This window comes from Patagioenas fasciata, chromosome Z (genome assembly GCF_037038585.1).
Source record: "Patagioenas fasciata isolate bPatFas1 chromosome Z, bPatFas1.hap1, whole genome shotgun sequence".
Lineage (NCBI taxonomy): Eukaryota > Metazoa > Chordata > Aves > Columbiformes > Columbidae > Patagioenas > Patagioenas fasciata.
The window spans coordinates 38,698,805-38,725,076 of record NC_092560.1 but is presented as its reverse complement, the minus strand read 5'-3'; the positions used below and the strand labels follow the sequence as shown (position 1 = coordinate 38,725,076).

The window sequence follows — 26,272 nt, the reverse complement described above, 5'->3', positions numbered from 1 at the left end:
AGCGCTAGTGACTGGCAGTGCTGCCAGCAGGACAGGCAACCAGAACATGGCACAGCAGTTCACCTGAAAGTATGTGCAGGAAGGGCATCATCACCCTACCAGCTCAAGGTGTGTGTTCAGTTGATGGTCATCACACTCTCAGAAGGAGCTTGGCTATGGTATCCACTTGGCAGAAAGCTGTGTCCTCTGCGCTGCCCAGAATGGATGTGGCAGCCCAGACAGCTCTCATAAAAATCTGCAGCCATCCAGATCTCAGGCTGCAGGGGGTGCCAGAGCATTTCATGGAATCATAGAATTTCACAGGTGATGAATGGTAGTAGTGAAAACAGCTGTGAGATGTGACCAGGTAGATGCTCTGCTCAAGCCTGGTGCAGAGCCACAAGAGGAAGCAGAAATGTTAAGGGAGCGTCAGGGAGTCTGAGGAAGAGATAGAGTAGTAGAACTGTGCTCTGCCCTCCCTGAGACACAAACAGGAACAGCCATCAGAAAAAACAAAACAAAACATCAAGGGCTCCTGGTATCCTCCCTCCACCAGGCAGAAGGCAGTACCTCAAAGGAAAGAGTGCTTCGAGACACGTCCACACTTGAGGCAGCAGACAAACACACTCCTTGCTCACCTTACCTTCCCAGATGCGTCTGTACACCTGTGTGAGGCTCTGCATGTGGAAGGTCGGTCAATGGATGATATGGATGATGGTTCATCTATACCAGATGTGTTGCCGAGGTCAGAAAGGCCTACCACCAGTATCACAACCACCTCCACAAGGAAGGCAGGTTATAGTTGTAGGTAGCTCCCTTCTGAGTGGAACAGGGGGTCCAATGTGCCAGACAGACTCTCCACTTAGGGAAGTCTGCAGCCTCTCTGGGACCTGGGTTAAGGACATCACTAGGAAACTTCCTAGACTGGTATGGCCTTCAGACTATTACCCATTATTGCTCTTCCATGTGGGGGGGCGGGAGGGGGGCAATGAAGCAGCAACACATAATCCAAAGGCAATCAAAAGAGACTTCAGGGCCTTGGGGTGGTTGGTAAAGGAATATGGAACACTGGTAATTTTTTTCCTCTCTCCTTCCAGTTGTGGGAAATGACATTGGAAAAAACAGATGAACCCATTCTGTTAACACATGGCTCCGTGGCTGATGTTGCTGTCACAGTTTGGTGTTTTCTGATAATGAGATGGTCTGCACAGCACCAGACCTGCTGGCATCAGATGGGATTAAGGTTTCTCAAAGCGGGAAGAGGGTCTTTGCTTACAAGCTTCTGGACTCCTTGACAGAGCTTAAAACTATTAGGTTGGGGCAAAAGTAATTGCAGGTTCAGACTGTGAATTTTAAATCTTTCTAACTAGGCTCAAACACATCCTTATTAAACAAAATAGGAGCCATTATAGTCAACACATTTTTTATGATGAGAAATAAGTTTGTTTATTCCTGTAGTGTAAAAATCCATGCTTTGGGATTTGACAAAGCCTTGGAAAGCATTTTCTACATCCTGCTGGTTGTGGAAGCATTTTTCCTCCAAAAAGTTGTCAAGGTGCTTGAAGAATTGGTAGTCAGCTGGTGAGAGGTCAGGTGAATATGACAGATGAGGCAAAGCTTCGTAGCCCAATTTGTTCAACTTTTGAAGTGTTGGTTGTGCAACGTGTGGTTGGGCACTGTCGTGGAGAATAATTGTGCCCTTTCTGTTGACCAATGCCGGCGGCAGGTGTTTTTGGTACATCTCATTGATTTGCTGAGTGTACTTCTCAGAGGTAATAGTTTCACAGATATTCAGAAAGCTGTAGTGCAGGGGTGTCAAACTCGTTTTCACCGGGGGCCACATCAGAGCTTTAGATTTCAAGGACATACTCCTTTAAAATAAATGTAAATCCAGGGATAGAACAGTTTTTTGTGAAGTATGTGCATTATAATGATGATACTATCAGCAAATTATTGTTAAAATAAATAAAGGGTTTGCTCTGACTGAAGACTTGTGGATGGCAGTGAGCTGCTGTTAGTTTTGCTGTGGAATAGCAACTGGCTGTCTAGAGACTGATTCTGAAGCTTTTGGCAGGTGCTGGGATGCCACAAATAATAAGAATACCAAGACCATTTTTCCTCTATCTGCCAAGTTGAAAAAGATTTAGCATCCTATTTTGGTGTAGTCCCATAGAGTGAAGTCATATCTTGTGTTCTGTTTCCTTCTGTGCCTAGTGATTTAATCACCTGCCTCTAAGATGAGGTTTGATTCTGCAGACCTCCTCTGCTGGGTCATGAAGCCTGGTAAAACAAACACTCCTTTTCATGTGTCTGGCTGAAAAGATGCAGCTTCATTGTGAGTGTAAAGTTTGGTGTGTCCTTTTTGGACCAAACTGAGAGGATTAGCCTGGTAAAGAGATAAATAAACACGGAAATAACGTGAGGGGAAGAGCAAGAAGTGAGGAGACCAGTGAAGGAAAAGGGTAACAAAAAGGTCTAAGACATAGTTAACAGAAGAGTGAAGTGAATCCAGGAAGTATGACCAGAATGTGAAGTGGCAGACAGATATAAATTATCCTGAGAATCACAAAGCTCAACTTCTCAGTAAATATTTAGCACCTAAAAATACTGTTTCAGTGTATTTACTACTCAAGCAACCTTAACAGTGAGCTACAGCTTTAAAAATTAACATAAAATGGTAATATTAAAGCTACCTGTGGCACATGTAGTTCCTGGCCCAATGTAAGCTGTCAAGATAAACACATTTTTACATGCTTAGCTGGTTAAATAGCTAGATATACGCATCTCAATTGCAGCATTTCATGAAAAATGTTGATGAATATTCAGGAACAAAAACCTTAAAAAGATGGAGTAAGTCTTAAATCATGGTTTCAAATGGATCAGTACAGAAATGCTTCTGCAGGAACATCTTTTATCTTCTCAGGTTAGTGTTATGAAGTCTTTCTGAAGAATAGGGGCATTCTGATGTATGACAACTAACATAGTGTCATTTGATCTATTGTATCTGGTGCTCTGAAAGTGTGGTCTGCCTAAGCCAGTAAAAAAGGCAAAACGCTTTCATGTGTAGGCTTGAAGTTGCTATGCAAAGCTCCAAAAAGTATGGGGGAGGGAAGAGAGTTTAAAACTACTCCTATAAAATGAACAACTGGACAGTTTGCACAAGTTTCTGTATATTAAGGCTTCACATCATACAAGTGAGTTAAATTGAGTGTCATGGTGACCTTACCAAAAAAACCCAGTCATTCCTTTCTGAAAAGAGCTGTCAGCTCTGTACAGCACATGTACCCCCTGCATTCAGAGAAGGAGTAGGGAGGGGAAACGTGTCAGTGGGTAAAAACATTTTTTTGCCCAAATTTCTGATTTTTTCACTGTGTTGTAAACTCAGACACTCCTCATGGGGAAATTTGATTTTTTTGAGAGAATATTTGGAACAGGAATGTGTTACTCTGTAAGCAGTTACAATGAAGTCATTGGAAGACTGATGTACTTGATACAAGATACAGCTGAAGACTAATTTTTAGTATTAAAACTTAGTTCTAAGTGTACTTAATTAAGTTTGTATTGTTCAGCTTTTTCATAAGACTGTTTCTGTGCTTTAGGTGAAGGCACTGAAAGAGAAGATTGAATCAGAAAGGGGGAAAGATGCTTTTCCAGTAGCTGGCCAAAAACTAATATATGCAGGTAACGGATATTCAGAAGATACTGTGTCTGAATCTACTTTATTTTTTATGTTCTTCTTTGACGTGAATGTTTTCTAAAGATTTTAAGTACAGAAACACAAATGGGTTTAAAAAGCAAACAAACCAACCAACCCAAACCAACCAAAACCCAACCAAACAAAAAATAACAACAACAAAACAACAAACACAAAACCAAATAAACAACAAACCTTGTTGTCAAAGGGAAGTCTTAATTTTGAATCACAATTTTTCAGGTTTTAATACATGTATCTGTTGTTATCTTTGCTTTTATAGCACAGTATGCTGTCAGCTTTAGTCCTGGGTGGAACGTAGAAAGAGCTTTTGTTACAAGAAATCAAGATTTATGTAGCTCGTATATCTTGTTCTGGATTAACTTTTGTCTTTTGTTCAGTATATGCTGTGTATAGCTGAAGCTTTCCTGTGTGTACTTCAGAGAATTAAAAAATCTTTTGTATTGACAAAAGAAACCCACTACCAAATCCTTGCTAAACAAAGGTACTTTCAATACTTCTATAAGCTCTGTCATTAGAAACATTTATTATGTACCAGCAAAAAGCGGATTAATGTCAGATCAAGACATTAAGTTATTTTAATTGAGCTAATGTTTGATTTTTTTTTTTTTTTGAACAGTGTTTTTCTATTGTTTTCTCCCTGGCTGATCCATTCTAGCAGTAGTACACAGATCCAGTTTTTTTGTTCTCATTTCATGTCAGAACTTAAAACATTCTATTCCAATACCCCCTGTAGTGCTTTTCTTCTCCCAAACAGCGCTTGAAGGAAACTTAGGTGGTCTTTTTACTTCTTCAGTATTCTGCTTTGTAAACAGTATTGATTTTCCACTTCTAATAAGCTAAAGCCACTGATCACAGTAGAAAGATACTAATGGAAGAGAAGTGCGAAGTCAGTTCCGTGTTTGTGCAGACTCCTCAGGACCATGTTTCGTAGCAAGTTTTATGGCCCTTGTACTTCTAGTGGATTCAATACACATCAAGAACATGAAGGTATAAGTTGCGTGTATAATAAAGAAATAATTAATAAGGCAGAAGGCCTTGTGCAATATGTATAATTGCTTAGCCCTCTTAATACTATTTTTCTGTGATTAAAAAAAACCAAGAGTTGCATAAGAACATATGATGTTACTTGAGTATTTCCAGAAGCCAGAATTGATCTGCAGCTTTGTAAGGTAAGATTTAGACTAGAAGAACATCCAAACATTGGTTGTATTTTCTCTTGGACAAGAGATATAACAAGAGTATATTGATGAAATTTTTACTTTGATTAAAATGGGCTTTAGAATTTTCATAGTCTGGTAAAGCAGAGTGATATCCCAACTGAGCCTGATAAAAGTACATGATTTGTTATAAAAAATACTTGCAATTTTTTTTTTTTTAAAGGTTATGCTAATCAGTAGTGAGGTATATCTGGTGTGTTGTCATCTGTAGTAGGGTAAAGTCTAGAAACCCTGAGTGGTGTTTCTTGAGAAGATAGGATTTGCAAGCTTCTTCCCCAAAATGCCTATAAATATCAGAAAACTGTAAGTGAACCTGTGTAGGTTCTGAGTCAGATGCTGCACCATCTGCTACAGGTATTACTACTACAGTACATATAATAAGTATTTGAGTATTTGACCTGCAAGACTGGTAGAACCAGTGTAGAGTAGGACAGTGCCACCTCATTTGTGTTCCATGTGCCATAAGGTAAATGCATTGCTTGATTTCCTTGCAATCATCAGGATAAGGATGCGTCCTGCTAGTTACAGTGCAGTACTGTATTCCACTAGCACTGAGAATGGTTGTGAAAATGTGTAACTTCCTTTTGAAATAGGGGAGCAGTTCGTGGCAGGTCTTCTGAAAACAAATCAATTGAAATAATAAAATACTTCCTGAAAATTCTGTGTTTAATCTGTGTGTCAAGGTAGAAGGATATATAATGATTCTAGCTTTTTCTAATGCTTCACTCTTATTTTAAGAACAGATTACAGTTGCAAAGTCACAAACTTATATAACGCAGATAAACTTAGTTTGTGGCAGGGAGCTGTAGATAGTTTACTACATATGAAAAGCAAACAGAAGATCAGCAGGAAGGAATTTTCTTACTGTGTCTAGAGGCAGGCATAATTTATTCAGTTAAGGTTATTGTATGTTAAAGCCTTTCCTCTAAATTACTTGTATCTGTGTTAAAGGTCCAATAAATTTTCTCTAGATTTAATGTTTCTGTTTTAAATGTTTTGAAGCATCTCAACACTTAAGGCAACAGCATTCAAGCTAACTGGTACTGTGGACATCACAGGAAGAAAATGACTTGTAGCTCTACTGCCAACACTTAATAGCCAAAACACTTTTTGTAGGATTATTAATGTTTATGTATCTGTATAAAATGTGTTTTTATGTAATTTTTTTCTAACTGTGTTTATGTGAGAGAGTTCTAAGACCATCTAATGATCTGTTAAATAACAACTTATAATTTTGTATCTGTTCAATTTGCTAGGTAAAATCCTTAATGATGATACTGCTCTTAAAGAATACAAAATAGATGAGAAGAACTTTGTGGTGGTTATGGTGACAAAAGTGAGTAGTCCTTATTTTTGAAAAGGAAATTGCACTGATTTCAGTCTCTTTTTTTCATTATGATGAATGACTGTACATGTTTATTCTTAAAACCAGTGGAATTTAATCATGTGAAAGTTTGGGTCAATGACAAAAATAAATGCTTGAGATAACGAGATACTGCTTCACAGTCCTAGTTTGCTTATGCTGGTTGCTGTTGCTGTTCTGTGCTGTTTACGACAAAGAAAAGAATTTGCAATGGCTGATTTTACAGTTTATTCTTTCTTGTTTTTCTGCATTATTTTTCCCAGTGATGCAATTAAAAGGAAGAAGGGAACCTAGATAGTTTGTCACTGAACCCCCTGTGTGGAACTCTTCCAGTTTTGCCAGGTTGCTTTTCAAAACTCATGGCTGTTTCTTTTGTCAAGCTCAACAGCTTAAACCAATAGAGAGGGGATACATAATGCCAGTCAACAAACTTGTGAGTTTTGAATGACTGTAATGTCAAATTAAAGAGAATGACAGTGACATGTATTTGAAGTATATTTCCTCTTAACTGGTCACCAGATTGCTTCTGGAGATCAAGCCACTGATTTTCCTAGGCATTCCAGACCCTTCGGTTATGAATAAACTGGCTTTTCATCTGTCTTGAGATATGAAGTTAATTTTGGAGTTAGAGGTCCTCCTTCTGACAAAAAAAACCCCTGTGTTCAGTTGCCCTCCACTTCTGGCTTGTTAGATTCTCTGTTGTACATAACTGTTCCTGCTGTAATCCTGAACAAACAGCGTTCTAGTCTGTCTTTCACATGGAGAAAAGGCATTTATCAGTACAAGAAAACAGGTGCAGTTGAGATTTCAGAGTACAACTTTCATTTTGTTTATACCAGAAGAAATGCAGACCTCCATTAAGAACTGCTAAATTCACTACCTTAGATTAAAGGACCTGTGTCTTGCATTTGGGTATCTCTGCAGTGTTATGGTCTCTTCAATAAAGTCTTTAAGCTCAGTTTCCTTTTCCTTGACTCTTTTGTGGATAAGACATGCCTTGTCATGTAAGCACATATAATTGGGTTAATACTTCATCCAAGCAAAATTCATGTTTCCAGTAGAGATGTGAAGATTAAATGACAATTATATGGAAGTATTACCCACTCTAAATCTACTGCTGTAGATTTGGTAGTCCTTGATTCTGCTGGATTTTTGGTGCTCACTACAGAACTCAAGGTCTGTGAATGTTATTTATGTAGTGCTTTTAATGTAAAGAGTGCACAAATAAAACTTGATGCAGGTTAAGTTTAAATTTTTTAGCATCTCCTTTTCCAGCAAATAGCATTCATAATGAAATGTGATGTCTGTCTTTATCACTTTTTTCCAAACTCAAGTGGTGAGAAAACCTTATGCTTGTTATGCCTGTCAGATATCTTTTGAAAACTGTTTTAATTTCTTCTGAAAAATCCACTTTTGTAAAACACATTATTGTTTTCATGTTTAGAGGATTGCAGTCTATAAATATTTAGATCTTAACTTTGCATTTGACTTCATGTTCAAATAGTGTGACTACTTAGGTGTCTAAGTAAGTACTTCAGTGACAGTATCAGTTGCCTGTTTAAACACAATACAAGGCATTATAGATTTATTATCTTGCAATGTTTTGATGTTATGCTTGATGTTGAAGGGGCGATGTCAAACACAAATGGTCTTGACAGGACATAAATCAATGTGTTGGCTATAGAAATCATGGGTTTAGGAGCTTTGTGCTGTGTGTGAGTTCTGTTGTCCTCCTATAGCCCAAAGCAGCAACTGGAGCGACTCAGTCAAATGCTACTAGTGCTGTTAGCTCGACAACTGCAGCTGCTGTGCCAGTCACTGCACCAGTCCCTGCGGCTGCTCCTGTGCCAGATCCTGTTCCTCCACCACCAGCACCAGATGAAGTTGCTTGTGAATCTGCACCTGTGAGTGCTCCTCAAGAAGAGAAGCCAGCAGAAAAAACACCTGAGGCACCAGCTGCTATCAGCCCATCTTCAACTGAGAGGTATGAATGAGCCTCCAAAAATGACTTCCCTGTCCATTTCTGTTTCTTCTAGTTTTGATTTGAATTTTCCATTACAGTGTTAGTCCAATCATTGTCTCAATTCTACATAATTTTTCTTCATTCTTAACTGTAACTGCAGTCTCTGGCTCAAGTATAACATTACTGATGGTAAGAAGTGCCCCTCCCCACTTAGACTTTCTCCTGTGGGAAGTGTGGTCTTGGAACTAAACCTGTGGAGTGGAAATTTAAATGACACAGGACTTGTACTCCCATTAGGCATTTCAGAATCCCTGTGTTACAAGTTGTGTTCTCAGACTGAGGATATTCAGCTGTGTGGGGACCTACTGTTCACAGAGCTCTTTAAGACTTCAGAGGGACGATCCTGTCCTGTTCATAGACCTTTGATTATGTTTTGATTCATATTGGTTAGATTTGAACCATAAGTTTTTTATTGCTGTGAGAGTCTCTTAATTTCTGAAGGAGATTTTTCTTCCAAAATGTAGGCTATAGTATTGCTCTTAACCATGTAATGTCTTAAAGCAACAAGCTTATTTGTTCTGAATGCTCCTTGGCCCATCTGCAGATAGTTGTAGGAATTGGGATGTCTTTTAACCTCAGTTCTCTACATGTAAGAAAATAAAAAGTTAGAGATTTCAACTGTGTTGTATACTGTGGCCTTTTTTGCTCGCTTTAAATTGCTTATGGGATAAAAAGGCTAACTGTAATTTGATGGCCCTTGAAGTACTGCAAAGCATCAAATCTTAATTTTTCATACACTGGTTTTCAGTTATTTATGTGTTATTTATATGAATACTGGTGCATGAGACGTTGATTTTTGAGGTGGTTGTATTTAAACGCCATCAAATATTGATTTGATTATAAACTTAACGTCCAGTTGCCTAGTATCTTCAAGATGTCATCACAAATTTCTTACACTAAGTACTCTAATTGATTTAATTTTGCGATTCTGAGAAATGGACATCTTTTTAAAATGGAATACAAATAAAGCTTCATTTATCAGTCAAATAACTTAGAATTTTTTTAATGTTCATGAGTTGGTTTTTTTGCTACCCAGTTTGTCCAGTAGGTTCAAATATTAGATTAAATTTTTGATACTGAAACAGTGCTTTTCAGGTTTTCCATGTACAGATTGCAGTGTTATAGAACTGCAGTAAAGGAACCTCAGTGTACATAAAATAAAACAGGAGAACTATTTAACAAATACATTGTAGTTTCCACCTGCCGTGATTTCAGTGAGTAGTGCTTGTTTCTGATTTGCTTTTGAAGTTAGATTAGTAAGGCTGGTGAAGATTTATTGAGGATTGACCAGGCAATCTGGTGTCCCATTTTGCCTTTGATCTTTTTTTTAGTTGTAACTTTTAATAGTAATAGATACTAGTGAAACATTTTTGTTGAAACAGATTTTTTCTTTCATAAAAAGATACATCTCTGTAAATGCCTTGTTAGATTTTTTTTTTTCCTAGTGGCATCTTCTGAAAACTGATTTAGATTAATCTGATGATCTTTCATTTACTGACAGGAGCTGCCAACTCTGGCAGCCTGATAGATGCAAGCCTGCTACAGCTCCAAGTCCCCAGGTCTATCAAGAATTAAGATTGAACGTGTATTCCCAGTACATACACGCAATATGTGTATACCTGTGTATGATCAGCTGCATGGGTCAACAGAGGCAGGAAAAAAACAGCACTGGAGCAACCATACAGCACCAGCACAGACATCCTGTTCACCTCAGGCTACTCAAGGCAGAGCCCACTAGTGCAAAATGACTGTGCACAAACATGCAAATGAACAATATTAGTTTCTCCACCTGCTAACGTTAGACAGTCTATTCAGATAACTGCCCCCCAGATGTCCCAGTCTCCCAGGTTTTTGTTACCTGGGCATGTGACTGCCTGAGTCCTGCTCCCCTTGTCCATTTGCTGATAACTCAGATTCCTTATGCACGCATATATCCATGCACACACACAGCGGATCCATCCAGGAACTGGCTGTAAACACGCACTAAACCAGGTACCTAGTTTGTAGATTCCCCTGTCTCCCACTTGCTTCATTCATGGGCACGTGGACAGGTTTCTACACCAGCTGGTTGAGGCCTATGACCTTACCAGTAGCTGACCCCCAGACCCTCATTCTTTTCAGCAGCAGACTCTGATTTACAATTCAATAACTGGCTCTCAAGAGTCTTACCCTGCTTGCTGGTGATTACATGTAGGCCAGTGTATTCATCCACACAGAATATGTCCACACTCGAGTCTCTTCAGTTGCCAAAACCCCGGGCACGTGAACTCCTGTGGCCCCTTCTCCAGTTGCTGGCACTGAGACTTCCACAGCATTTGGTCTCTGCAGTTGCTGGCTCCACAGACACGTGGATCCCTGTGACTCACATGGTTCCCTGTCCAGTTGTGGGCACTTAAACTTCCATACACACACGTGCATGTAGAACAGAGAGAGCCCCATCATGAAAAATAGTTAGAAATGGAATTTAGTTGAAATCAGGATGCATTTGTGCTCAGGTGCAAGTCATGGTCAGGCAAGTTTTGTTTACATGTGACTGGCCTTTTTTCTCCTCTTTTCACTCTCCTTACCCGTGCCTTGATGCTTCCTTTTCCCTGCTTTTGATTCTTCCCTTAGATTCCCATGATAAGTCTTGCACGATCTCCAGACATTTTTTCCTGGCACCCTGTGGTGAGTTGCACCACTCTGTAGGCAGTAATACCCTTGATCTTGTGAGGAGACATGGAGACCCTCTCCCATTGACCCATCAGGGCATCACCCTGAGGCCTAGGGGCTGATAGCTTAAGCTGGAGCCCTGGGACGAGCCAGGAAAGGGGCACTCTTGGCTCTGACTGAGTTAACTGAGGTTCTTCTGCCTGGAGTTGTGCCTCTGTGTTCCTTGGTGTTCATGGAGGTGAGCCTTTAATTCTGTAATTTAACACTTTGATAACTTGAGATGGAGTGAGTGCAAATGTTAGCAGTTTATATTCCTGGGAAAGCAGGATACTGAGATTTTAATGAATCCTTGAGTCCTCATTGAGGTCAAACTGGTGACTATGGGGAAGCAGTTAGTGAGACTGCTGTGTGCTTTCAAAAATCCACTTCATGCTTCCACCTTTTAAAGCATTCAAGCAAGCAGATGGCTAATCTGTGAGCAGATGGGCAAGAGCCAAACTGTTGGGGGGTAAAGGGGGGAGGTTGGCCTTGTGTTAAAAGTGGTAGCATTGTAAGTTTGTAAAATCTGGTCTCACTATTAGACCAAAGAGAGCTCTTTGGAAAGCTTTGTTAGTTTTTTAGAAACGAAAAGGGCTCTTAGAGTTACAGCTGCTGCTGCTTTTTTTGAAAAAAACAGGAAGTTTTCCAAAGTTTTGTAATTACCATTGCACTTGTCTTCATCTTACAGTACAACAGGTGATACATCTCGATCAAATCTTTTTGAGGATGCTATAAGTGCACTTGGTAAGTGGAGTGTTTTTTTTAATGCAGACATTATTTTGGTGCAGCAGAAACAAATGGCGGATTAGCAGATGTTGACATTCTCTTCTGTATCTGTCATTGTTACAGTTATAATTGAAGTACTCTAAGACCTGAAGTTGCTATCGTAGAACCAGCATTGAGAACTTCTCTACTGAAGAATATTTCAGTTCATGTATTTTTATTGTGTGAAAGGAAGGTTGTTGTCAATCCTAGGTTTTTTTTCCCTTCTGCCCTAATTTCTCTTCTAAGTATACAATTTGAAATGTCTTGAATAGAAGACAGGACCTAAATATGTATATACTTTTCACCTTTGCTTCCCAGTGTGCGGGTCTGATAAATGGCTGCCTTTCTAATTCACTCATTCCAGCTTTGACAGTACTGTCTTTTGACACATTCAGATTAGATAAATTCACCGAATCTGCTGCTGTCTGAGTTGAGGAATGGATGTCTCCATATACTTAATTCACTTTTCTTTTGACAGTTTAAATGTCTTTGTTTCATAGTGGAGTAAACAGAGTAAGAGCAATAGGAAGTTCTGCCCCTCGTTTATGCTGATTCTGGTAGCTATGAAATTACTAGGCAAACCCACAGCTCCTTACTCTCAGTTAACTTATAAGGGAGAGGTGGGGTTTTTATTTGTATTATCTCTGCAACTTGGTACAAAAAGTAGTTAGAGAGTTTCACTTAATTTTTTGTGTAGGGGTGTGTTGATATTAGAGGCAGGTGTTGTGATTAAGCAACCCAAGGTGATTTAGGAGCAGTAGTAATATTTTACATGTATTGGTGGTAGCAACCAGGTTTAGTGTGGCTTAACTACAGCTCAGGTCTTATGACAGACGTACTGGTTTAGGATGAGGAAATGTGTGAGCTGAAATAGCTGATACATACTGTAGGGGGTAGCTGGTCAAGTTCTGTTACATTTTTGAAGTGACTGCTGCTACCAGAGGTGCTGCAAGTTTCATCAACCATTCATTATACCTTAGTGGCTGAGATGTAGTCATCACAAATACTTATATTACACCAGGGGTGTAGTTACATTTATAGGAGTAGTTACATTTATGCTGTCCTAAAATAACATTCTGCCCTTTGAAGGCAACCATGAGGCTGATGTGGCCCCCCCGTGAAAATTAGTTGAACACCCCTGTATTAACACAGTGACGACCAACAGTTTGAGTTAAGCTAGTAGTCTTGATTCATTTATCTTTTGAATTGAAAACAAAAACATATATCTCCCTTCAATGTAGCAGGAGAGCATCACCTCACTATCATCTTATATGAAAGTTCTTTGGTATCTGATAGAGTAAACCCATGTGTCCCTAACAGTTTGGAAATTACACGCATTGAATGTCATTTCCTGGGTGAGCATACTGCAAGGGTTATATGCCAAAAATTTTTGAAAGGCAATAGGCATGAACTGTATGGTTCTTTTTCTTCAGAAACTGTCTTAAAAGGAATTTGCTTACACAAATTCATGTAGTATGTTTTTACATCCTAAGTAGGGTCCCAGGCATGTTCTTACTGTGGCTTCTCAATTACATTGCCTGAAGATAATTGGCTTCACTTTAAAAATTTCTACTAAATTGCTTTTGGTTTCAGTTAGCTACACTGGCTGAAAGCCAGTGTGGTTTTGTGTGCTACATGAAGATCTGCACATCCTGCCATTCCTGTGCAACAGTATCTTTCACTGGAGCAACCTAAGCTTTTTTCAGAGTGTGGGGACAAGAATTATTGTGGGGAATGCAATGAGCTGACTTTGAAAGTTAATCCAGCTTTAAAATGTTATCTGAAGATGAAAACAAAGAGTAGAGCAGATGAACTTTGACCTCACAAACGTTTCCAGTAGCACTATGCAGAGATAGGCCTGACTCTACATCATGACATGGCTGGTGTGCAATTCCTGAATTACTGTTTTTGGTCTTGCTTTTGCATGACTTGTGTAAGTAGACCATATTTGGAGTACGTGTGCCTAAATTCACAGTAATTCTGTTTCCTTCTTTGTCATTTTATTATGGCTTATACAGCAGTCTGTCCAGAGCAAGTCAACCTAATTGCATCTTTTTTTTTCTGTAACAAATCTCATACTCTTCTAGCTTATAACCTAGCTTATTAGAGCACTACAGAAATGTTTTACTAGCTATTTAGATCAAAATATGTTGTGTCTGCTGTTTACCTTTCTTAATTTGTTACCAGTAGTACGGGTAAACTAGAAGTGTGTAAGAAAGAACATGAGCAGTAAGTTTAACAAAATCACTGCATTGGAACAGTTGTTGGCTTGACTTTCTTGCCTCTCTGAAGGCATGTGCAGAAATACCTGTCTTTAGAGCCAGGTGGGGTTTTTTTATGTCCTCTAAAAAATGACAGTAGATGTAAAATGATTGATCTTGTATATGAAGACATAAACTTACCATTCCTAAAATTCAGATTGGCACTATTACTTTGAAATCTGAATAATAAATACTCAAATTAGTCAAGGGTTGTAAATCCGTTTTTTATCATTAAGGATAATGCACAAGGATCCTTGGACTTGGGCTGTTTTATTATTTGTCCTTGAGGATGTTACCCTCAGTCCTACATCCACTGATTGTTTAGAAGCATTCTTCAAAAAACAAGCAATGTGGTTTTGTTAATTTTGGCTTGAGTTAAACACCTTTCTAAACTAATAAAACTCAGTCTTTTCTTTGGTTCTTTTAATTGTGACTTACCTAACAGAGTAGCTTTAGCAATATTTGTTCCCTCTACTTTTTTTAATCTGTTAGTTTTTATGGTGACTGTTAATTACTTAACTCCTCTGCCACTAACTTGCTAGTGTTAGAGAGTCAGTAGCAGTGTTCTACTGAGATCAGGAGTTCCACTGAGATCTCCTTCCTTTATCCAAGGAGGGAGAAGGTATTTTAATCGCTGTGGGGTTTTTTCCCCTGTTTTTGCACAGCAAGGTAACCTTTAAGATGTTGCTCAGATACAATTTATGATAGAATAGTTTGGTTTTTTTAATTATTATTAAACCTGCTGTCTACTTTTGAGGAAGGGAAATAAAATGAATTGTGAGGAGAGAGTTATTTTTCCTTCAATACCATTAGTATAGGGACCAGTTGTCCTTAAATTGCTCCATATATAGTGCGTGTACCCTTTTGATGACTCCAGGTGTGGGCCTGTTCGTTTATGCTGTGAGAGGTGGGAGATTTTATGTGATAGATGTCTAGTCAACTTTACATGAATTAAATGAGCTTATTTGTTCTCCCAAGCCCTCATGGAGGTCTAGATGACTTCTCTAGATGTAATATGAGGTCTTCTGTCTGACTTGAATTGGTCTATGTTAAGTTGCTTAAGTGACTTAGATCATCGTCAACAGCATGTAGCAATAAACAGTTGTAACTTGGTCATCATTATTTGTCATCTGTCTAACCACAGTGTAGTGTAAAGTTTCTTAAGGAAAACCTCAATGGCCAACAGTTTCACAGGCAGATTTTTGCCTGAAAAGCTTAGTTTCCAAACTTACACTGCAGGACACTTTTCTTGATTACATCAGGAATTGAATATTACCTGTGAGGATACTCTTGACCTTAGATGAAAATGTAGAGAGGGAATATTATTTCAATTATGAGTACAGAGGTGTCACAAGTGCTGCCTTTTTCAATAAAGTTTGTGTTGTGTTCATTACTGTCTACTGTTCCAATCGAATGCATAATGAAACCACCAGAGTGTATTTGGAATTAAAGCAACAGAATCATGGCAAGTTTAATATGAGCTATTATTAATTCTTCAGTGAACAACTCAGATTTGATTAGAAGTGAAATTTATCCAATGCAACTTTCTTGGTGCTTTTTTTGTCTTATTCACTTAAAATGGTGGTCATGTTACTTCTAGTGACAGGTCAGTCCTATGAGAATATGGTGACTGAGATCATGTCAATGGGCTATGAACGCGAGCAAGTAATTGCGGCGCTGAGAGCCAGCTTCAACAATCCTGACAGAGCGGTGGAATACCTTTTAATGGTGAGCAGTTTATTTTACCGACACCTTGTTGTCTCACTCTCTGTTGTCCTTGCTAAAGAATAGTTATAACTGTGATTTACTGGTTATTTTTAATATTATCCAATCGGTGAGAGTAATATGTGTTCATAGAGGAAAACCATCTCTACGCAGAGCATCTGGAAGGCTGAGATTTGGATTTGGAGGGTCATAATATGTTCCAGGAAATACTGAAGTCATCCCTAACTACTTCTGTCACTTTGTTGATTTATATGGATATGTGTACAAAGTATGTCCAGTTACAGTGATAGTTTTAACTGCCAGTAGCTGGTTCAAGGAATGATTTTGAGTCACATGTTAGTGACAGCATTAGCTGTATTTTTTTTACTAGTATCTGTAACATCACAAAGGCTATTTTAAGTTTCAGTTCATTGTTTTTACTAATAATGCATAGTGTTCTTAATAATATACTTTCCAAACAGACAGATCTAAAAATTTTTTGAAGTGTGCTTAGTTTAACTGATGTTTTGGAGAAGAAACAGTTTCTTATTTGACAAATATAGTCTGAAGGGGGAAGTGAACATAATTGGCGTAAGAGAAAAAAAAAGAGTAGCTTCACTTGAATGGAAATCTTGTGAATTGTTTTAGGGGCTTTTTTGATTACTTCTTGTTGTATACCTTTATCTAATAGGTGAATTGTAAACACCAGAGAATCTATCTAGAAGCTTGTTGCTTCATCAGTATTTCAGGTGCATTTTTCACTCTAGCATACCGTTTTTTCCCCTGATGCAGCTTTTGCTTGTTCCAAATCTGAACTTTATTAATTTTATTAAAATCTTGGAGTCAGATATCTTGAAACAAAATATATATGGAATGAATTTCTGATAGACTCATAAGAAAACAGCATCTTCTAGTCATGAAACATTTCTTGTTAATGAAGTTTTTCTTCAGTAGTTAAAACTACAAGTCACTTGTGTGCTTGCTAGTTAAGTAGTGATCCCAAGACTTGGTAACCTGCAGTTTCTAAACAGGCAACAAATGTTTTGAATACATAAATGTAGAAAGTTCAGTTCTCATCTAGCATTAGATAAGAACAACTACCTGAAAGGAGGTTGTAGCATGGAGGGTGTTTGTCTCTTCTCTCAAGTAGCAAGGAATAGGACAAGAAGAAATGGCCTCAAGTTGCCCCAGAGGAGTCTGAGATTGGATATTAGGAAACATTTATTCACACAGAGAGTTGTCAGGCCGTGGAACAGGCTGCTGAGAGAAGTGGTTGAGTCAGCATCGCTGGAGATGTTTAAAAGATGTATAGGGGAGGTTCTTAGGGCATGGTTTAGTGCCAGTGTTAACAGTTGAAGACCTTGAGGGTCTCTTCCAGCCAAAATGATTCTTTGTTTGGGCCACTGAAAGGTGATAAATATTGTCTTGCCCTTAGGGTGAATGCAGTAGTTCCAGTTTATCGGCCATAAGTGTGGAACCTTAGACATCTGGAATCCCAAACGTTTGTTTTTCATGTCCTAAAAACATTTATTTTACTATTTGTTTAGTCTGTACATACACCATAAATCCAGTGCATCCTGTAAGTTTTGGACTTGCTTTATGTGTGCCAGTCATGTACTGTGTGCAGTACTTGTACACTCTGATATTTCCCTGCTGTAGCTTATTTCTGTTCAGGAAGTCTTGAATAGAAATAGAGAATCCCTATGATGAAGTTCAACATGTGGCACTTGCCAAATAGATTAAGTGACTGGTTTCAGCAGTTCCTTTCTACTCTTTCAGTAGGTCCTGTGTTTAATATGGATCCTTCTGTTTTAGAGGCTGGTCCCTGTCTATGTTGTGTTATCCTTTACTGAGAATATGTTTTATCCTTTACTGAGAATATATTTTCTTTTTTTATATGAGATTGAAAGGGGGAAGGGGGCAGTAGCAGGCAGGTCAGTGATCAACACTGGTGCGGCATCACCTCGAGCACTGTGTGCAGTTCTGGGCAACACAGGATAAAAAGGATATAAAGCTACTGGAGAATGTCCAGAGGAGGGCTACAAAGTTGGTGAAAGGTTTAGAGAGGAGGCTATATGAGGAGTGGCTAAAATCACTGGGTTTGTTCATCCTGGAGGAGATTAATGGGAGACCTCATGGCAGCTGCAGCTTCCTCACAAGGGGAGGAGGAGGGTCACGCACTGATCTCTTCTCTCTGGTGACCAATGACAGAACCCCAGGGAATGGCAGGAAGATGTGCCAGGGGAGGTTTAGGTTGGACATCAGGAAAAGGTTCTTCACCCGGAGGGTGGTGGAGCACTGGAACAGGCTCCCCAGGGAGGTGTCACGGCACCAAGCCTGACAGTGTCCAGGAAGAGACTGGACAACACCCTCAGATACATGGTGTGAACTGTAGGGTTGTCCTGTGCAGGGACAGGAGTTGGGCTTGATGATCCTTGTGGGTCCCTTCCAACTCAGGACATTCTATAATTCTGTAGTAGCTAGCAGACTTCTGTTGTCTTTCTGGAAGAATCCTGTTGCTGAAAATGCTCTTTTTAATTGTTCTTGATCTGCTGTGATCTGAACATATTCCTTACTATCCTGCTCCATTAAAAAAACTTAGCTTTAGTTAATAGTGATCCATTGACAACACTGTTCTCTAACCCTCTGTGTACCTCCAAACCATCATTGAAGTTATCTCTTATGTAATCTGCAGTGTGGGATTAGGATGTTGAGAGCTGTAAGTCTATACCACTGTCCTGGTTTAAAGGATCAGTACACCAAAGGCACCTGTGAAGTGTTGGAAAGAAAATATCAAGAGAGTACACTTAAAGTGTAACTGTGTCTTCAGTGAGCCCTGAAATTTCCACTTGTTGTCCATGGTTCAGATGACAAGCTGTTCAGTTCTCACGGCTGAGGATCTAGATGTAATCCTATGTATTTGAGCTGTGATCATAGAAGGAGGTCTCGATTCCAGAAGGCACTGTTTCTTTTTCTTTACTCCATACTTGACTTTGAAGCATTTAAATTCAGATCTCGCTTTGACCCGAGGTTTTCTAGCCCTTCATTAGGAAGGAGTCCTGCCTTTCCTTCAACAACCACACGATTCATTGCAGCCTCTTAGTTACAAACTTTTTAGGAAATACCTCTTTACCCTGAAGGTAGGAAAACACTGAACAGGCTTCCTAGAGAGGTGGTTGATGCCCCAAGCCTGTCAGTGTTTCAGAGACATTTGGACAATGCCCTTAATGACAAGCTTTAACTATTGGTCAGCCCTGGAGCAGTCAGGCAGTTGGACTAGATGATCATTGTACGTCCCTTCCAACTGCAACTATTCTGTTCTAAACGTGTACATTCCTTGCGCTGGGCTTCATGTGAATATTACCCTATGGAGAACAATGTCAGCTAAAAACTGCTCTGGAGCTCATTTAAACTGTGAGGAGTTGTTTAATCCACCATAAGGAAAAAAATGGCCTTTTTGCTGTCCCAGGAATGTTTACATTCAAAATTAATTTTACGTGAATTGATATATCATGCTTTATTCTATGGACACGGTGTGTACACCTCACTAGTCTCATCTGATTATAGTTGTACACAGTCTCGGTTATTTGGAGAGTGATACTTCAAGGTTATATTTAAGGCTTAAGATGAAGTTCAAGATGACAGTTTGTCTCTAAGTAAATTTCATTAACTAGTTTCCATAGTGTTTCCATTCGAGAGCAAACTTAAGGTTTAAAAAGCATATGCTGTTTGATCTGGTCACGGATTGCAGTGACAACACCTGCCTGTGAACAGACTAAATCAACCAGTAATTTCATAAGACTAACCCAAGTTCCTATATTATACTTAAGTTCCCAGAAATTACTGGTTTAATGGGGAAAGGTATTGAAGCAGTGCACTGATAAGAGTTACCTCGGAGTTATGTAGTGAGTGAAGTTTTCTTCCCCCTCTCTGGAGGGAGGGATGTGTAGCAAGCTGACCGAGCCATGTAATGGTAATGAAGTATGTGACAGTATTGCATTTATTCCTGTCAGTGGCTTGAAAGTGGACTTGGTTATTAGGTGATTTATAATCTGACATACATCTTACCTCACAGTAGGGCAAAGTTTTGCCTGAAGCACTGTCCAGTTCTCCTTTTTTAGAAGTGGCCTTTATATTAGCTGTGTATTCATCCTTTTTGTTCAGCTATAGTGATGAACATCTCATGTGAAGAACAAGTAGGAGTAGGATTTTTAATCTGTGTTACCTACCAGTGATTTCTGTGGTAGGTTTGCCAAGCCTCTTCATTGTCTGGTTACACTGAAATTCTGTGATTATCTCCACCTATCCCGTTCCTCACATTTTGTGGTTCACAAACTGAAGGGTGCCCAGGCCAAGCTACCTAAGCTTCTAGGCTTCAGGGAGGATGGTGGAAAGGACAAACTTGGTGCAGGAGTTCAGTGACAGTGAGGAAAACATGGTCTGGGTGGGAAGTTTGAAGGATTTCCATACAGGAGAGAAGTAGTAGACTAAGTAAGGTCTCGTAGGTATAACCCACATTCTAATTTATTGTAATTGTTCTTTTTTAGATTTGTCCTCCTAAGCAATTAGTTCCTATATTAAGTTGTTTACACTTGGAAAATAAAATGCAAATTAACTGTTTTTTAACCTGCTAAAATTTTATAACATACAAGCCTTTTCACACTCCAGATAGAGTAAATGACACTTGCTGTCATGTTACATTGAGGAAAGAGGTCCAAAGAGCCTTGTTCTTTTATCTCAATTTCTTGCCAGATTGTATGTCATCTATAAGCTCACTGTTAGCATTGTGTACCACAATTCTGTTGCCATAATGTAATTTTATTTGCTTAACACTGTAACATATTGTAACACTATATTTAGTTTAACTTTTTCACTCCTGTCAGTTATCTTAGAACAGGATTCAAAGCAAGTAATTGTTGATGGAGTAAAGTGTATTTTAAACTGGTGCAGTGCATGCTTTACTACCTCACTATACAAGCTACATATTTTTCTTCTCAAAAAATAAATTACTCTTTCACAGTATTCTCTTCCAGTTGTAAATGTGTACTTATCACAACATCCTACTTTGTATTTGCAGTGAAAGCATTAATGTTTTTTCTTCATTCTGAAAACTACATAATATGTGTAATAAAACATTCTGTAGATAATTATGTGAACTGTGGCTTTAGGGTATACCTGGAGATAATCAGGCTGTGGCTGAGCCATCTCAAGCAGCAAGCACTGGTGCCTCTCAGTCTTCAACAGTGGCAACATCAGTAGCAACTATACCTACGACTACTAGTTCATTAGGAGGTAAGAAAGATTATGTATGAGTGGATGTGATAAACACAGACATCCAGGTATTCTGTGCTTCAGTGAATTTTAAGTTCCTGGTGCTTGTGAACTTGTCAAAGTGAATTGGATAACAGCTGCAGCATGGGAATTTCAAGTGTGGTACTCAGAACAAATGGCTTGTTTTATGTGGATATATCTGGAATAGAGCATGAAGCTTCTCAAAATGCTGTGAACTTGCACAGTTCCTTTGATGCAGTGTTCTGGATACAAATGTAAAACCACAAATGTGGAGAGGATTGTGTTTTCTCTTAAACTCTGTTTTCTGCTGTGCCTGTGTGCTGTCAGCTGTGAGTATACTAAATACATTTACTGCTTGGAAGTCGGAATATCAAGGGAGCAACCTGCAGTAATGCTGTGAGGTGTGTAACACCTGAGAAACCTATCCGTGACCTAGGACTTCTTACTCAGCAGTGCAGCACACAAACAGACTGGTTGCTCCCTGCTGAGAACTCTGTGTTAAAGGAGCATAATCAAGGGGTAGCGAAGGTCCTAGGCTGTGGCAGAGGTGGTGTTCAAGATGTAAGCCTTGATAGGGGCCAGAGTGTACCATAGCGGTAAAAGTGACAGGCACACACGATATTCTCTGTAAAGAGAGAATGAGGGGAATGGGATACTTCAGAGCACTTTAGACACTGCTGGGTAAAGGACAATACCTAACAGTATAGGATATATGTGGAGGCAAGACTGACTTGAAGACAGAACTGTAGGTTCTGTCCAGGAGGTAGAAAACTCTGTCATAGGCATAAAGACATGAGAGTAGGCTGGGTAGGTGTGTCTGAGGTTACTCAGAAATGAGACATGAAGAGAAAAGTGCTGGAGATCAAGGACAGAAGGCTCTTGGATATTAAGAGAAGGCTGTGTGAAAAGAAAATGTATTGTTTAACCTCAGAATAAGAAGTTCTTGCTTAAAACTAGAATAATTTAGTGTGGGGAAGCAAGCTTTTCTGTTCTTCAGTGAGGGATGTATTGTCCACTTTTATGTTCCGTTTCTGTGTACAGTTATAGCATAGATATGTATTTTATTAAGAATCTTTGTAACTTTTTAAAAAATGTGTTACCTTGTTGATTTTTCAGGGCATCCACTTGAGTTTTTACGAAATCAGCCTCAGTTCCAGCAGATGAGACAAATTATTCAGCAAAATCCTTCTCTGTTACCAGCATTGCTACAGCAGATTGGACGGGAAAACCCTCAGCTACTGCAGGTGAATCTTAAAATGACAAAATAATGCTACTACTTTTGATTTAGCTTTACAAGAAAGAAAGGGATATGTTGATGTTAACTGGGGAAGTGTGTTAATAGCTGTTAGAACATTCTTTGTTGGCTTTTCAGCAGTTATTGCATGTACAGAACATATTTTCTGTGACATTAGAAATGCACCTGAGTCTTTTCACAAGAGGTGCAAAGGGCATCAGACAAAGTGGGGGGTCATTGCAATTGAACTGAAACCTTAAATTGCATTTCTTATGGTTAGATGTAATCATTTTTCAGTATGCACTTTTTACACATTTGTTTAACTGCTTAATTTACTGAAAATAAATACTCTTACTTGTGTGTTGGCAGAATTAAACATGCTTTGTTTCAAAATATTAATTAATCTCTTGTGTATCATAGCAAATAAGCCAACATCAGGAACATTTTATTCATATGTTGAACGAGCCAGCTGTAGAGTCCCGCCAAGGTTTAAGTGGCAGTGATGATGGTGCCAGCACTGGAGGAGTAGCAGAAGCTGGAAATGGGCATATGAATTACATTCAAGTAACACCTCAGGAAAAAGAAGCTATAGAAAGGGTGAGACTTTCTTCTTTGAAATGTTGCTTGGCTGTTGCTCTAGTGTTTTGACTCTGGTGCATGTGTAAGAAATGCCTTAAACTTTGTTTATGCTCAGTAGTTCTGCATCATTTTTGGTATTTTATATTTGACATGTCATAGCTGTTATAGTCTTGTTTCAAATTACATCTCTTGCTTTATAGCAATTGAGTCCAAAATCTTTTGAATCTGTCTTACTGAGAAGATGCAGAGCCTTTTAAGTGATCAGAGGCCATCTGTAGTAATTGATGATTGAATGTGTTTCCCTCTGGAATGGGAGGGAACTCAGGCAGTAATTCCTCTTGCAGAAGTGTCAGAGGGTACTTTTCTATATGGTGCTGTGATAGGCTTCTAGGTGTGTCTGCATGAGCACTGTTTGCAAAGTACGTGGATAGTAAGACCTCTCATAGTTAAGTAGATTGGTGGAAATCACCACTTAACCCAGTTATTTGTCTATCCATGAGAATTAGTTAATTATAGCTTTGTAAAAATAAAGGTAAATATATCTGTAAAAATATGCTTGGACGATATATTTCATTCATGAATACCGTGTGTAACAGTGAATGAATATGGATTTGCATAGACAGCAATACCTTGAAGTTTTTTTAGAACAGATTGCAAAGACTTGTGTCACACTGTGGTAGTGTTTTTGTATATCAAAGACTTTTTCAACTGGCAAAGAAAAAGGTTATGTAAGGATCATCAGAAAAAAAAAAAACAACACAACAACTTTAGTATAGGTGTCAATTTCCTAGATCTCAAGGAAATTGACAAAAGATTAGTCTAAGACTTTGTACACGTACATCTTCACAGGTCATCCTCTCTAGTCTACTGCATTTCTTTTTAAAACCACTTCATGCAGTAGAGCGTTATTACCTCTACAACCTGTTCAAAAACCCCAACAGAGACCTGCGTGCTTCTTCCCCTTTCCCTGCTTTCCCCTTTCCCAAAGTTGGGCTGTTTAAGTGTTACAGCTGACACATTCATGCTGTTTGTAAGCATGAAATTAAATTTAGGAATGGTTAGTAAAGGATAATAGGACATAGTTTTTCAAAGAGTTTTTCAAAGATTTGATGTGCCCTATATGTGAAATGCCCGGTGGGTGCTGTGAGGATTTTAAGAAAATCTCCAAGTGGTTGTACGTGGTTTGGCTAAAACAAAGATTGGTTTGCTGAGTGTCTTTAAGGGCAGCCTAAACCCGTTCTTTGGCAGAGTAGTAAGCTCTTTGATAGTATTCTCATCCCCTGTTGTCATTGTGCCCTAGACGTTATTTAGTTCCTTGACTTCTGAAAAACTTAGTGCTCTCAACTTATTTCTTATGGCTGCAATGTGTAATCAATTTTTTTTTTTTAAGTGAAAGGCCGGTTGGAACAATGGAAAGTGTGACTTAATGTGATGTGTTGAGCCACCTACTAGTGATCACAAGCTGGGAACTTTTGTTCCAGGCAACTTTTGTTAACAATCCTGAGCTTTGTATAATTAGTAACTTCAAATGGGCATTGTTTGTTTGGTTTTTTTTGTAGCAGTGCAATCTGCTGTTACTTCCAGACATTACTGTGATCAGAGTCTGTTTTAGTGTGTTACTGTTGCAGTGAAAGAAAAGTGACATGTTTTATGGTACTTCGTTAGACTCAGGTCACTTTTTCAAGTAAGAATTCTGTTTTCTGAAGACAGAGGCAACACCTTTGTGCACTAAGTGGCATCTTAAATTACTAGGTATACAAAGAAGGTTAATATATAATAAAATGTACTTTCTAAATCTGTTTATTTTCTTCAGTTAAAGGCATTAGGATTTCCTGAAGGACTTGTGATACAGGCGTATTTTGCTTGTGAGAAGAATGAAAACTTGGCTGCCAACTTTCTTCTACAACAGAACTTTGATGAAGATTGAGAGACCTTTTTTGGTTTCACATCTCACACCAGTGCATTAAACTAACTTTGTTCACTGGATTGTCGGGGATATTTGGGCTTATATTCATAATGCTTGGTGTATGAAATATGGGGAGCAGGGGAGAAGAGAATATAGGTAACAAAGCAAAGAAAGCAGCAAGTATGTCTACTTTAATTTAGCAGATGCAGAAAATAACAGTGTAAAATAATATACAACCAAAAATCAGCTTTTGCAGATAATTAGTTTCTTCTATACACTGTAGATTAACTTTTTCTAGTTTTCACTCTTACTGTACTAGTTGCAGAAATGTAGTGTAATGCTTCATGTTCCTTTCTACTTGGTATTGAAAGTAGCCTGTGCTACCTAGATTCTACAGTCTCTATTTCATGGCAACACTGGATAGCAGCCTTGTGAAATCTAAAAGATCAGAGCAAATGCAAACATGAATGCCAAATTATGGGTAATTATTTTGCTTTCTCAGATGTGTTAAAATAGGGCAAGAAGCACAGTATTTTGTTTAAGTTGGGTTAAAAAATGTTGGCTCTTTTTTTTTTTCAGTTGAAAATCCATTTCTCTTAAAACTGTCTCAATCATTGCAAAACACTACCCTCTCCTTTGCCCACCTCAAATGATCCGAGAGGCTATGTATGTACAGGTAAAATTATTATCCTGTTTACATCTTTTCTTTTTGAGAGAAATGAGAGATATGTAATTACTGTTCACTTAAATGTCACATTGCAGTAAAAGTTTTTAAATCAATAGATTGCATGTTTGATTTTGTTATATGCGCTCTTGTGAGTTGAAGATTCTCTTTCTGCCAGCAAACAAAATACAAGTTTCATTTTTGTCCACTGCAATGAAACTTTATCAAATCAAATTTCACCTTCCTGCTTTTGAACTAGCTTTTACAACACAGCTGTAAGCATCTGAAGATATTGGCATTCTGTTGCTTTTGAGTAAATTGTAATTATCAAGCTATTTCTGTTCAGTAGAGACTTTCTTGACTTCCACATTTTATGAGGAAGAGAAGTTGATATCTTGGGATATCCACGAAACAATGGAGTTATTCCAGCCCAGAAGAATCTTCACTCATATCTCTGATATTGCAAAAAAGCTTTGGTTATAGAGTTTTGAATCTTACTTTTTGGTACCTACTTGTCATTTATTTTGTTTAGTTACCATAAAATGTAACAATCTTCCTTTTAATATATGTTGACTTGTAGAGACAATTTTGCCCATAATTGCAGTGTTAGCAATGAAAACAAATTCTAATTTAACCTAAAGCTATCATGGGGATGTTTAGAGTTGTACTCCAATTACCTAGATTACAAATTTATCTCTGCAGTAACCAAGAAAATATTATTAGTGGTACGGTACTGAGCTGTCGTACCACTAATTATATTAACAATTTAGTGGTACATTACATTTAAAAAAATATTTTTCTGCTTAGCTTGTATATCACTGGATTAACTACTTAACTAATACTTAAGCTTAAAGTACAACTCAAGTGTATTGAGAAAAG

At 38.5% G+C, this 26,272-nt stretch overlaps 1 protein-coding gene across 1 annotated transcript in view; it reads left to right on the top strand.

Moving 5' to 3' along the window:
* RAD23B (RAD23 homolog B, nucleotide excision repair protein) overlaps nucleotides 1-25,509 on the top strand; it is a 37,477-nt gene extending 11,968 nt beyond the window's left edge. Inside the window, exons 2-10 of the mRNA XM_065860930.2 lie at nucleotides 3,579-3,660; nucleotides 6,168-6,247; nucleotides 8,014-8,258; nucleotides 11,677-11,732; nucleotides 15,615-15,742; nucleotides 20,887-21,010; nucleotides 22,127-22,254; nucleotides 22,665-22,841; nucleotides 24,637-25,509. Coding sequence (XP_065717002.1) covers nucleotides 3,579-3,660; nucleotides 6,168-6,247; nucleotides 8,014-8,258; nucleotides 11,677-11,732; nucleotides 15,615-15,742; nucleotides 20,887-21,010; nucleotides 22,127-22,254; nucleotides 22,665-22,841; nucleotides 24,637-24,750 — 1,134 coding nt within the window. The 3' untranslated portion in view covers nucleotides 24,751-25,509. The remainder of the gene's footprint in view (nucleotides 1-3,578; nucleotides 3,661-6,167; nucleotides 6,248-8,013; nucleotides 8,259-11,676; nucleotides 11,733-15,614; nucleotides 15,743-20,886; nucleotides 21,011-22,126; nucleotides 22,255-22,664; nucleotides 22,842-24,636) is intronic.
* Nucleotides 25,510-26,272: the final 763 nt, after the last annotated feature.